Genomic DNA, 13,930 nt, shown 5'->3' on the forward strand with positions numbered 1-13,930 from the left:
GCAAATTTGGTTAATACGATTTTTTTTTTTACATTTTTGTCATATAAATAAAATTTAGTCATCAGATGATGAAATAGCGTTTTATTCTCAGGTTTTTATCTTTTCATTACTTCCATTATTTTATATTTCTAATACAATTACAAAATGAATTACTTGCATCGATTAGAATCGAAGAGTTTAAATAGAGCACAGCATATAAGCGCTGCATCTACCAAGATTACTGTATTTATTACTGTACAGTACGGATAATAATATTATTTCTCTCAAAGAACTCAACGATGAAGGTAGTTCAATATAATTCACATAATGTATATATATTTTAAACTATTTAATGTTTTCACGGACCTAAAAACCTTATATACATATATAGTTGATGTATTTAATATCAATACAATATATCGAAAAATGAAAAACAGACAATTAAGGGTCCCTAGACTTACCGAAATACGATTATTTACCGATTATTTTATCCGTCTTTCGGTAAATAATCGTATTTCGGTAAGTCTAGGGACCGGACAATTAAGAAGGTTACACACTACTATTGTTGAGTGTGCAAGTTATGCACCAGTCAATTGTAACCACGGTCACACCAGGTCTGGGGGGTAGTCTAAAATATTAGACGTGTTATACGGGATTCTTCCAATCCCTAACGTCTAAACGGGAATGTGCAAAAAACGGGGGTGTTTTAAAAATATTGAAATTGTTTTAAGTGAAGTATTTTATGGTTGAAATTGATCATAAATGAGTTATATTCATATTTTACCATGTAAGTGAAATGCTATTTTGCACTAAACAAGCATTTAATGCATTAAAACAAGTTGTTTACCTTTCCAATAAAACGAAAGTTGACTGACACAGAAAACAATTATGCGAAGGGGAACAACTCCATACAATCGTAATAACTCGGCCTCCTCCGACAAAGCTTCGAGATAGACCTCGTTATACAATCGTAACAACTCGGCCATGGCCGAAATGTTCCGAGCGATTTAAAACTGTGCCCTGAAGCCTTGCAGGTGCCCTTCATGTATATATCGTTATGTTTTGACAGAATGAAATGAAGAAAAGCCGTCAAACTCATAATTATAAGTTGGATATTTATTTTTTGTGTACGGAACTAATATAAAATAACATTATCTGGTAATATTTCTTGTTTTTATGATATTTTATAGACGCTATATGCTTTAACCCGGAATCCTGATCGGAACAACTACCCACTTTTGATACTAAACAATTTGTACGTGAAGGATTTGCCATATCAAAAATCTAAAAAAAATCCGTCAACGTACAATTATTTGGACTAGTCTGGGGGGATGCCAGGGGAAATGGGCGGTGTTTTTACCTTACAGGTGGCCTCGCAATGCTGAGTGACTGCGATAGTTATGTTTTTGCACCGGTGTAGGGGCTTTTGGCCGGGATTTTACTAGTCCAAATAATTGTACTTTAACAGATTTTTTTACGTTTTTTGATATGGCAAATCCTTCACATACAAATTGTTTAGTATCAAAAGTGGGTAGTTATTCCGATCGGCATTCCGGGTTTAAGCATTTAACATAACATCTAAAAATATCACAAAAACAAGAAATATTACCAGATTATGTTATTTTATATCAGTTCCATACATAAAAATGTCATATCCTACGAATAATTATGAGTTTGACGTGTATTTTTCATTTCTTGCTGTCAAAACATAGCGATATATACATGAAGGGCACCTGCAAGGCTTCAGGGCACAATTTGTAAACAATCGGAACATTTCGGCCATGGTCGCCATAGTTATTACGAGTTATTACGATTGGGTCGAGTTGTTCCGCTTGGCATAATTATTGTCTGTGTCAGTCAACTTTCGTTTTATTGGAAAGGTAAATAATGTGTTTTAATGCATTAAATGCTTGTTTTGTGTAAAATAACTTTGCACTTACATGGTAAAATATGAATATAAACCTTTATGATCAATTTAAACCATAAAATACTTCACTTAATACAATTTCAATATTTTTCAAAACATCCCCGGTTTTTGCACAAACCCGTTTAGATGTTAGTGATTGGAAGAATCCCGTATAACACGTCTATGATTTTAGACTAGGATTTTACCAGCAGTTTGTCTTTTCGGAGCGGGGATTTTACTGGGGGTTGGTTGTACAGAAAGTCTAAGTCCCGCTATTCCCTGGACCCTGGGGGGGCCGTGGTTACAATTTTCTGGTGCATTACAATGTTATTACTGATTGTAATCATGTAGTGAAACGCCCAAAACTAACCGCTCCTATTAGAAAGTTTATAGGCTTTATATAAGAATGTAATTTTCATCATTGGAGAATGGTGTTAAAAGTTATCTTCTGTATCAGCATTTAAGGTTTTACACTGCATATTGAAAAGCAATTCATTTTTTTTTCAAATTGACTATAAAAACGGTAGGGTCGGCGCCTATTCCGTAGGTAGGCAGAGGTCGAAATCAGCACAAGCCCGCAAGCCCTGCACTGGTAAATTGTCTTTCGGGCTTGCTCAAATTCTGAATTTTATATATCAGGGCTTGTTAAAAAAATAGATGCCAAGCAATAGTATAAGAATTCGGGCTTGTTCATCCAAATGTCTAATTTCAATGACTGGGTAGGGTCGGGTTACCTGAACCAAATGTTGTTTTTTTTGTAGGCCTTGTTTGGTCTGAAATGGTAGATCAATACTTGTGGTGGCCAGATTATTAGCGATAGTCAATTCATCATTACTGAGCGCTGAAAGTCAATGATCGGTGACAACATTTAGTTGGTTTTGATTTATTATGGAATTGGTACCGTACACTCTAAGGCCTATTCCACATTATATATATCTTTTTGTCTAGTTTATTTCTTTTTGCCGTTTAAATATCATTTGCCTAGTTAAACAAGGGAAATCATTCTAATTGGCAAAAAAAAGCATTGACGCTGACATAGCAATTGTAAAAATTGACCAAATTATCCGATTTATACACAATAACCCTGAAACATTATGAATAATGATCCTTTAGTTGTAGTTGTGATATATATTTTCTAATAACATTGTATCTGATAATTTGTCAGTGATAATTTCATTTCCTTGTGATTAAGTTGTTTGACTTCTAGTCCTTATGTATAGTCGGAATAACTTGACGTGGACAGAATTTTTCACTATTTTTTTATATGGCAAATCTTTCATATACAAACTGTTTTGACGCCATTTTCGGCCAGTTGTTCCGATTGGGATTCTGGGTGAAAGCATACTATGTCTATAAAAGATCACAATAACAAGCTAAATTTCCCTTAAATGTTATTTCATATCAGTTCCTTGCATAAAAAGTAAATATGCAACAAACAATTATGAGTTTACTGTTTATTTTTTTCATTCCTTACTGTCAAAACAACAGTATATACATGAATCTGACGACAGTTTTGTATGCAGTTCATATATATAAAACTGTTGGCTGTTTCTTTAAACTATGTTTATCAAATTTTATTTATTAAAAGAGGAAACACAGAATTTTGAGCATGTCCATAGCACAGGCAGCAGTTCCGTTGACAGGACCCACCCTATGGCCACCCCCCTCTAAAAAAAAATTAGTAAAAAAATAATTTCAAGACCAAAAATGATTGGAACATGATCATTTATCATAAAAACATAAAAATCAACCAAAAATTCCACTAAAATTTGTTTTCCCAATATTTACTATTATTATATAGTAACTTTATTATGTTCTGTGACAGACAAGTTATTTGGAGACAATTGGTTGAAAAATAAGTTAGTTACGTGCTTTTCAAAAATACCACCCTACGTACGAGGGGTTTCACATGTCAACCTTTACTATATAATAATAGTAAATATTGGGAAAAAAACTGCTGATCAGTTCCCAGAGAGGTTGCTGATTGTTGTGAAAGACTGTTACTTTCATGCAAACCATATTTATTCATTTATTTACGAACAAGCATTTTACCAAATTGTCCAAGTCAAGGGTGTCCCCATAAAATGCATTTCTAACAATATGAAAGTGTCTCATGGCTGACAAACTTTGTTTATTTAATAAACTGAAAAATAACTGTTTATTTGATAAACTTAAAAATAACTGTTATCATATTGAAGTGGTATTGTTGTTTGTGTTTGTCCTGAATTAGAATAAGGCAAATTTAGGGGCAAATTTTTTTTCATATTTAACAAACCTTAGTCTTATCACAGTCATATATTTTCTGGGGGGTTTTCTAATCTATAGTAAACTTTTTAGTATCTAGAACAAATTGGAATTTCCAGTTTTTTTGGAAACATTTGCATTTTTCAGGAAAGGCCCTGACTCCTTTCTCATAATGGTGAAAAAGACTCATTTAATGACTCATTAAGTCATTGTATTGTCTTAGGTTAGTTCAATATATATGCTACTCTTCATATAGGTGGGATTAAGTTAGGTCGTTAAATGGAGAACAAGTTTATTGAGCGGTACCTTCAGTGCCTGTCCACAGGGGTCAGGGAGGTGTGGCAGGATGGGAGCTTTTCTGATGTTGAGGTCAAGGTCACAGGACGCACATACAGCTGTCACAGGATCATCCTCGCCTCTCTCTCGCAATACTTCCAGGTTCTTGTTTAAACTGTTATATTCTGTCTAGCAAAACTCCTTTAAGATTCTTTAAATTTTCATAAATTTGATAATGGCATCTTAATATTCTTATAAATTGGTAGGGACCTACAGTTTGATTAACTCTTAATTTGTAGCATTATATGACCGTGTAGAGTGCATTGTGTACCTGTTCAATGAGATGATAATAAAGCCCTTTTTTATGGGGTATATTGCCATTGGTTAGAGTATGAAGGACTGTGATGTCCTTAAAATACTTTCTGATTCAATAATTTATGCTTAAACTAGTCTCTGTCGTTTATATATACCGTACCAGTATTCAGTTTAAAGCATCCATGTGACATCTTCAGTTAAGTGTTTTGATGAGAGTAAAAGTGTTTAAGAACATGTACTTGATTGGTTAATTCTAACAAGTTATAACTAGATTATTATTTCAGGCAATGTTTCGGTCCGGGATGAAGGAGAGTCTGGCCGGATGTGTGGAGATACACAGTATGGAGGCTGGGATATTTGAGGCTGTGTTACGGTTCATGTACACAGGGGACAATGTGGTACAACGAGACAATGTGGAAAGCCTGCTGCAAGCTGCCGTCATGCTTCAGATACCATCACTTGAAGATATATGTGAGAGCTTTCTCAAAAAACAAATAGGTTGGTCATCATATATATATCTCTATAAAAAGATGTATGGAAACTTTAGGCTTAGTATGATAATTGGGTGTGAAATACCAGCTCTTAATAAGTTTTATTAGCCTTAAGAAAAAGAAATAAGTTGGGGAATGTCATAGTGCTTGTGCTTTTGGCTGTATCAGCAACAGTTCTGTGCAAAAAAAATCATCTTGGTCATTACCCATTACTATAATTATTTCAGCTATTCACAAGAAATTTGGTGCTAACAGTTACAGAAAACATGTGTACATATGTAGCAAGGCCCATAACTCTTGCCTAAATAAATATCCTGATATTCCCATTGACCAAATATTTAAACCAAGTTGGTTTGGCCTCATCTTATGGTGCTCTTGTCTTTATAAGCACATAAAAGTATGATGGCAGTGGCAGTAACAATGGTTATATAATCATTTTCTTCTTTTTTGCAGGTCCTGAAAACTGTCTTGGAATCTGGAGGTTGGCATCTAGTCTCAACTGTTTCAGTCTTGCTAAAAAATGCTGGACATACATTCTTGAATTCTTCTCTGCAGTTCTAATCTCTGATGAATTTCATCAGATTTCTGCTGATAATCTCATTGAAATTATAAATGATGATGATCTTAATACTCCCTCGGAGGAGGCAGTGTGTGACGCTGTGTTGAAGTGGGTGGACTTTGACCCCAACAACAGAAGGCAGGAGCTCGGGAAACTGTTTCGTAATGTGCGCTTTCCTCTAATCTGTGTCAAGTATGTGAAGGAGCTCAGGAAGAAGGACATTGTCCTAGGCTCGGAGGAGTGCAATGATATGTTGAAAGATGTCTTCCTCTACCTCACATCAGAGTCTGATGATCCTGAATCCGAGCTTCCAAACTACCTGTCTGAGATGTCGCGGAAGTGTCATCATAGGCAGGAAGAGATGATGTGCATTGTGGGTACCCGCAGTCGACACCCAAACCCTCAGGCTACTGAGATAAAATGTTTCAGTTTTAGGCGTGATGCTGAATACTCTCTTGCTGCATTGCCAGAGGAGCCAGGGGCTTGTTTTGGTATAACAAAGTGCAGAGATGATGTGTATGTGTCTGGTGGCTACCATGGAGGAGACCTTGTGCTAAAGTACAAGAGCAGTGACAACAGGTGGCAGCACTGTACCCCAATGCTGGAGGGGCGGTGGGGACACTCTATGGTGGAAGTGAACGGCTGTATATATGCCATTGGGGGAAGCACTCGCGTACCACAAACCCTCTCTAGCATAGAATGTTATGACCCAAAGTTGAACCAATGGAAAATTGTTGGTGGACTTGTCATACCAGTGTCTTTCATGCCAACAGCAGCAATAGGAAATAGAATTTATATTTTTGGTGGAAAAATGATGGACAGGACTTTGTCAACAAAACTACAGTGCTTTGACACTGTTACTAAGCACTGTTTCATCCTTGATGAAATGCCCCTTGTCTCTTCAACGGCCAGTCGTGTAGCTGTTATAGAGAACACAGTTTACATATTTTACAGACATGGAGACATCATGGAATTTAAAGAGGGTGGCAGAACGACTGTTGTTGGCAACATGCCACATTTTGACCATTATGGAGTAGTCCCACAAGAGGGTCAGATACTGATTGTTGGCTGCCAGAGTAATCAGTATTCCACTGTGATGTTTAATCCGTCCACGCGTGAAATGGCCCCATATTGCAGGACTGTCAAGGCAGCTCTCTGCAATTTTTACTGCCTCCCGATCACCATGAGCCGACAACACATGTCCTCAAATACAGACCAACAATCACATACTTGACCTGCCATACTTAATACTTGGAAAGCAGTGATATATGTTTTGGGCAGATTGAGAGGTGTAGATTGAAGCCTATTCTTCATCTTTTTAAAGCAGTCCTAATTAATGGACACAATAAATCTTTTTTTCTTTATGATTTTTTTCTCAATCTGACTTCCCCTTTTATATTCTTTACTTTGTGAACACTTAAACCAACAAAACAACTCATTAGTTAAAGTTCAATTATAAGCTCGTTTTGTGTCTGAAGAAAAGAACTGGCCGTATTGTCATAGCCTTGGTGTAGTCATTGATGGCATCATTGTGTTAAACCTTGACGGTAACTAAAGAATCATTTAAGATAAAAAAATGAAATTTGCTAATAACAAAATTACTTGTGAAATAATGCCTATAACTTACACTTTGATAATTAGAGTTATTCCCCTTGATAGTTGGAAAAAAAAAAATTGCCAGAATTTAACTAGGCATTACCTTCAATTACGGTTTAAGATAATTGCAGGATAGTGGAAAATAATAACAAATAACAAAAGGCTCAGAATTTAGACTTTAATAATTGCGTTGTTTTTTTTTTTACTGACAAAGGAGCAGTGGTGTCCACCCCACATCACTCTTTTTACTTAAATAGGACCATGCGTCTTCCATTATAATATTAGAGGGTTTTTTCTATGTTTTTTCCTCAATCCTGTATTAAATGGCAACTGCTTGTAAATCCATTTCACTATTGGAATGATTTATATATAATGGGCAGATTGCTCACCACCTTGTTAAACCATTGTAAATGTTAAAAGGGGCACAACATTGGTTGATGCAAAAAAACGCATGATTTGTGAATGGGTCAAGAAATACTAGCAATATTTTGTGTTTGTTGTTTTCACTAGGGAAATTTGAATCCACGAAGGGTCATTCATAGCTATTATTTCAAAACACCACTTCATAAAGGGGAATATATATTTTTAGCTCGCCAGAGCTCCGTCAGTCAGTCCGTCCGTCAACAATTGCTTAAAAAACATCTTCTCTGAAACTACCAGGCCAAATTCAATGAAACTTCACAGGAAGCTTCCTTGGGTGTCCCTCTACAAAAATACAACAAAGGGTCATGATTGATTAACAACAACAACAGAATGGCCGACCTCTATGTTTTGCTTTAAAAAGCATCCCCTCTGAAACTACCCGTCCAAATGCAATGAAACTTTACATGAAGCTTCCTTGGGTGACCCTCTACAAAAATACAACAAGGCATTGAGATTGATCAACAACAACAACAACAAAATGGCCGACACTGTTTTGCTTAAAAAAAATTGTCTGAAACTACTAAGCCAAATTAAATTAAACTTTCCAGGTAGCATCGTCGTCAGTAAACATATGTTTAAATTGCAACATTTTTATTAATGCTTTATCACTGAGTTGTGGCCCTTTGCTTAGGTGAGCGTTTTAGGGCCATCATGGCTCTCTTGTTTTAAACATCTAGTCATTTCCTTGTTTTGTTTTGATCATTCAAGTCAAACCAGTTAAACATAATGCATCAAAATAAAAAATCTATCAACCTATATTGTGCCCTTTTAAAGGTGAACTCTTTATTGTGTGGTCATATTTTTAAATAAAGTAAATTGAAACAAATGTCACAAATCTTATTAGAAAAACCGAAGACAATGAGTGTGTCCATGAAACTTACATAGTGTTTATGAATTGAACAAAGATGAATTGTAACATTGAACAAGCAAAACTTGAGAGAAACGCCTGCTGTAGGTTTGTCAAAGAACCAAACAATTCAGGACTCCAATCAATGCAAAAATCTGCAAAAATCAATGTTTAACAGGACCAAGATAGACTTGAATCATTGACCAAAGTAGATTTATTACTAGCAATTGGTTGGAGATTTTGAAAATTCTGCTTTAAAGCTGCACTATACCATTTTTACAACTTTTTTTATTGTTAGTCTTGGAAAGAGCAATTTTTTGCATAAATATCTGCAAACCAGTGATATAAGTTTGCTGACAAAAAATCAGATTGTACATTTTCATTTTTACATTTGAAAATTAATGATTTATGGCTTAAACCGTTACTTACGATAGAAAAATGCATAAAACATCAATTTTTTAACTTAAATATAAAAATCTGCGATGTAATTTTTGTCAGCAGTCTTATATAAATGGTTTCCATGTATTTTCGCAAAAATTGGCTCGTTCCAGGACAAAAAATAAAAAAAGTTGTCAAAATGTTCAATCTAATAGAGTGCAGCTTTAAAGGCTGGGGTGCATGACCCCAAATATCCTATTGGGCAGGAATTAAGCCTATTTGGCAGAGGAGACATGGTTAATCGGGTTTATGATTGTACACATTCACATGGCTTGAGGTCAGGTGTTACATGATTCTAATAGAGTGGTACAGAAAAAAATGTCCATTGGTTTCTCATGAGATTAGATAAATGAAGTTTCATATACCATGACCAATACTTCTACGAATTGTTTTATAATAAGCCATTTGATAGTATTTATCACCCCAAATTAATGGATGTTTGCCAGCATATGTCAGTAACAACCTCATACTATGATAATAAACCTGTAGTACAAGTCAACAGGGATTGGTAGTGAAATTCAGTTGGCTGTTCGAGGATCATGAACTCTCAAGATCTGTCAGTCAACATAGCTTGGAAATTTGAATTTGTTCCGAGTTATAAAAAAATATTTGAAAGTAGTATTTATAACTGTTCGAGAGACTTGAAATTCACAAGATATGTTTATGATACATTTAATTAACCATCTTGAAAATTTTAGCATTTCTTTTTTTGTTAATTATTCGTACATTTGAAAAAAATGTACTGGCAGTCAGTACTAGCAGACAGCTTGGTGAGGTCAAGTGAAGTGGCCATTTTTCTGACTGTCTGCCTTTTATACTTATACCCCGGCCTTCAAGAACATTTGTACTTCTATAGGCAGACGATAATTTAATCTGCATCTCAATTTGCAAAACATCAATAACTGAAGCTTAGAGAAATGGCATAAATGTAAATAAAGATGACCACAAACCTTTTCACCCAGTTATACTCTTGTGGCCAAATATTTGCCAAAGCAGTCAATATTCAAACTTTACTTAGAACCTTAAGCAACAATCATTTGAAAGTGGTTGCTTGAGAATGTAAAGGCACTTCTGAGGGTGATAAAAATATAGTCCATCATTGGGAAGCAGCTGCAGTCATCTGAATTTAAGGTTTTAAATTAAATCATCTTATAAAAACTTGCTCCAAATTGTGATACCCACATGTTCAATCCTGGGACTCACTTCAGTCCAAGATGTAACTCTAGTAATAATTGTTCATCATAATGAACATCATCAACGACAACAGCTTCAGCTTTGCGTTCACTATCTGTTCTGGTGAAAATAAGATTCACACTCTAAGTCTAGCAACTTAACTAGAATTATTTCAACTTTAGCCTGGAATTATAGACCTTACTAAACCAGCTCAAGGCTTAAAAGCTTGTGCTAATTTTGATCACCACATGGAAAAGCAATCTTCTTTACGATTTATTCATTCATGTGACACAAAATGTATCAATACACAGTGAGTTCATGTGGTCTAGTAGATCTTCTGTTCCTGTCTCTGGAACTCCGAGCGTTTGTGGTTCTTGGCCAGGTAGTCAGTGAACTCCTGGTAAGGTGACTTGGTGAAAACTGTCTCCTTCCACAGATCAGGGGTCAGGTACGCGTACGTATTGGCAATGGCAGCATAGGTAGCCTTGGCTAAAATAGGAATTAAGTGTGATAATCAACTTAACGAAAGCTGTTAAAAAATGAATGTGAAAAACCATGTTGGCACTCTGGAAATTAGTCTTACATCTATGAGACAATGTTAATGCTATGCAGGACTGCAACATACAAAATCTGAGGTTTCTGCACTTGAAGGAGTATATAAAGACCTGCTTTGATCTACACTGGACACTTATTCAGTTAAATCTCTGTTACCAGGTTGTGAATGTTCCATTCGAACAAGTAACAGATTGGTGTTGATTTGTTCCATTTAAGTGTGGAAGAGGGTCAATTCTGATGCACCAATTTAATAGATGAGGTTGTTTTAATTATTATCACCTGTCCATGTTTTTGCATACACTATGATTAATTTTATAGTGAATGATTTGATATAATGACGATTCAAAGTCAGTCCCAATAACTCAAATAGTTTAATTCTTTCAAGCCCTTAATAGAATTTTGCGATTAGATACTTGACATGACAACATTGAAGGAAACAAGCAAGATCTAGTTTAAGAAGATCGGGTGCAGTTCACAAAACTAATAACAACGTACCAAAGTTGCCAAGAGTAGCTGTACATCCTTTAGCTGACGTGTAGCAGTCCTCGATACCTGCCATGTTCAGCAGCTTCTTGGGGACTGGGGCACTGACGATACCTGTACCACGGGGTGCAGGGATCAAACGCACCATTACACTGCCACACTTGCCAGTCACCTGAAAATATTTTTTTCCCACTGAATTGGTAACTTAGTTCTCACTTCTGATTTAAAAGATTTAATGTTTTTGGTGGTGTTAGGCTTAACTTGTCCAGCAAATAAAATTTTGATAATCTGGTAAGCATATTCACCATAAAATCTTGAAAACTCGCAACACTGCAAAACTTCAACATCTTACTGACTTAACAAAGTTAACTGTCTTTAAAAAGATTTTCATTTCAATATACCTTGCATGGGACAGTATGTGGAGTGCCGATTTTGTTACCCCAGTAGCCTCGTCTTACTGGAACCACAGACAGTTTTGCCAGTATGATGGCACCACGGATGGCTGTAGCCACTTCCTTGGAACACTTGACTCCCAGTCCAACATGACCATTGTGGTCACCAATAGCAACAAATGCCTTAAACCTTGTCCTCTGACCAGCACGAGTCTGCTTCTGGACAGGCATGATCTTAAGAACCTCATCCTTCAGGCTGGGGCCGAGGAAGTAGTCAATAATTTCAAACTCCTGTAAAAATAATTTGCTTAAAAATGTTTGTAAAAATTTAATTTAAAGAGCTTAAATATATCATTTTGTATTTCAATGCTCACCTTTAACACTACTCAAAACATGTAAAATCTTATTCAGACCACACGAGACATTCAGACACAGTGCATACTCATGAAAGACAACGTGTCAATTTAGCTCTTTCATGGACCTGATCAGATGAATAACTTAGCATATATCAGCTGTCACTACCTACCTTGATTGGCAAAGAATAGAGGTAGATCTCTTCCAATGACTTGATCTTCATGTCCTTTACAAGGCGGCCTAGTTTGGTGACGGGCATCCATTCCTTGTCGCCATCCTTATTGCCACGCCCACGGCCCCTACCGCGCCCGCGTCCCCTGCCTCGTCCACGGCCACGACCACGCTCGCCGGAACCGAACCCACCGCGAAAACCTCCACGTCCACCGGCTGGTGCTGCGTCCGCCATTGCTATAAATGAAATACAGATATGTTGAACAACGTGAACATGTCTTCACCTTATAACACTGTAAAATCGTACAAATACGTTGTAAACGGAAAATAAGGATATCAATGCGAATCTGGACGTCTAATCACGAATATGATATGATTCAGGATACAATTAGGTGGTCGATGTATAAGTTTTACACGGATTAAATATCAGCTACACAAATATTCCGTCCATTACGTACGTGAATCTTTTTGGAAAAGGGAGATAATTGGAACTGAACTCGATTTAATTGAATATATTAATCGATTGAATTTTGGCGAACGCAAACGCAGTGAACGTCCCTGTCACTACCCCCAACCTCTCCCGCTGTGAATATCCCTGCGCGTATATTAACATTTTTTAAATAGCAATAAAATAGAATAACAAAAACTAATTCTGAGTGTATCAGTAAAATATATTTAAGAGAACATATCTGGAAATCGTTACAATCCATACTGTACCTGTAGGCTAACCATTCCAAATTAAGACACCGTTGGAGAGATCAAATTCTAGATGTATAACATATATTCATTAACTTCATATAGATGTAGGTTGATATTTAACATCTTTACATGGAAAGAATTGATTGTTTTGGGAGATTCTATATTTTAAACAATGATTACAACAAACATTATGCCCCCTGAGCGCCATATGTTGTCAGGAATATTTGGACAATTGAATGAAATATATGCATGGACCGAATTGACAGCTGATTTGTCATTGACATTGGGTGCCTTTGAGGCAGTTTTAAGATTATGACCATTCAAAGGTACAGTTTTTAATCATGTTCATATGATGACAGATATTTGCAGATAACCACGTATATATCCTCTTAGCAGCAGGGAATAAGAAAATATGACGTAAATTTTAATGACCTATATGAGTTGTGACCTTGACTTTTGACTATATGACCTCAAAATCAATAGGGGTCATGTAGGGGTCATCCCCGAGTAGAAAATGTCAAGTTTGAGGGCCGTGGGTGCAGGCATTGTCGAGTTATCCCAATTGGACAAGCTTTTCGCATTTTAGGTCACTGTGACCTTGACCTTTGACCCGATGACCCCTAAAATCAATAGGGGCCATCTACTAATCAGGCCTAGTCTCCATGTCAAGTTTGATGACCATATGTCCAGGCATTGTTGAGTTATCACTCTGACCTTTTCGCGTTAAAGGTTACTCTGACCTTGACCTTTGACCCGTAAATGAGTAGGGGTCATCTCAAGGCCATCCTTTATGTCAAGTTTGATGACCATAGGTCCAGGGATTGATGAGTTTTCACTTAGACAAGCTTTGGTCTACCGACAGACGGACGGACCAACCGACCATCCGACATTTGTAATGCAATTTACCCCCTCTTCTTCGAAAGAGGGCATAATTATACACTGAAGATGAGTACCTTGTATTTTTCAAATATCCTTGAGTTGACATCCTTTGCCAAAGTATTTGTTTTGTTGGTTAAATTGGAAACACAG

General features: G+C 36.3%; 2 protein-coding genes across 3 annotated transcripts; one reads left to right on the forward strand and one right to left on the reverse strand.

The window, feature by feature from the left end:
- Positions 1-7,134, forward strand: LOC128204085 (kelch-like protein 25). Of its 2 annotated transcripts, none has more exons than XM_052905439.1 (4): positions 1-91; positions 4,386-4,567; positions 5,005-5,218; positions 5,665-7,134. In XM_052905439.1, the coding sequence occupies exons 2-4, from the start codon at positions 4,409-4,411 to the stop codon at positions 7,002-7,004; spliced, it is 1,713 nt and encodes a 570-aa protein (XP_052761399.1). In that variant the 5' UTR covers positions 1-91; positions 4,386-4,408; the 3' UTR covers positions 7,005-7,134. The 2 variants fall into 2 exon arrangements, with proteins under 2 accessions (XP_052761399.1, XP_052761391.1); XM_052905431.1 differs by lacking the exon at positions 1-91 and adding an exon at positions 133-284.
- A 3,373-nt stretch (positions 7,135-10,507) lies between these two features.
- LOC128204102 (40S ribosomal protein S2) lies at positions 10,508-12,739 on the reverse strand. Its single transcript, XM_052905450.1, has 5 exons — positions 12,661-12,739; positions 12,204-12,439; positions 11,687-11,968; positions 11,298-11,457; positions 10,508-10,736 (listed from the first exon to the last, which is right to left on the reverse strand). Exons 2-5 carry the CDS (start codon positions 12,435-12,437, stop codon positions 10,573-10,575), a joined length of 840 nt encoding a protein of 279 aa, XP_052761410.1. The 5' UTR covers positions 12,438-12,439; positions 12,661-12,739; the 3' UTR covers positions 10,508-10,572.
- Between the last annotated feature and the right edge of the window lie 1,191 nt (positions 12,740-13,930).

Source organism: Mya arenaria, chromosome 2 (genome assembly GCF_026914265.1).
Source record: "Mya arenaria isolate MELC-2E11 chromosome 2, ASM2691426v1".
NCBI classification, from domain to species: domain Eukaryota; kingdom Metazoa; phylum Mollusca; class Bivalvia; order Myida; family Myidae; genus Mya; species Mya arenaria.

Excerpts from the sequence above, each read along its gene's own strand:
- LOC128204085 (XM_052905439.1), top strand. The coding sequence starts at position 4,409 with ATGGAGAACAAGTTTATTGAGCGGTACCTTCAGTGCCTGTCCACAGGG. Across the intron at positions 4,568-5,004 it reads CTCTCTCGCAATACTTCCAG|GCAATGTTTCGGTCCGGGAT; the intron begins GTTCTTGTTTAA and ends TTATTATTTCAG. Across the intron at positions 5,219-5,664 it reads CTTTCTCAAAAAACAAATAG|GTCCTGAAAACTGTCTTGGA; the intron begins GTTGGTCATCAT and ends TCTTTTTTGCAG.
- LOC128204102 (XM_052905450.1), bottom strand. The coding sequence starts at position 12,437 with ATGGCGGACGCAGCACCAGCCGGTGGACGTGGAGGTTTTCGCGGTGGG. Across the intron at positions 11,969-12,203 it reads TCTATTCTTTGCCAATCAAG|GAGTTTGAAATTATTGACTA; the intron begins GTAGGTAGTGAC and ends TTATTTTTACAG. Across the intron at positions 11,458-11,686 it reads CACATACTGTCCCATGCAAG|GTGACTGGCAAGTGTGGCAG; the intron begins GTATATTGAAAT and ends AAATATTTTCAG.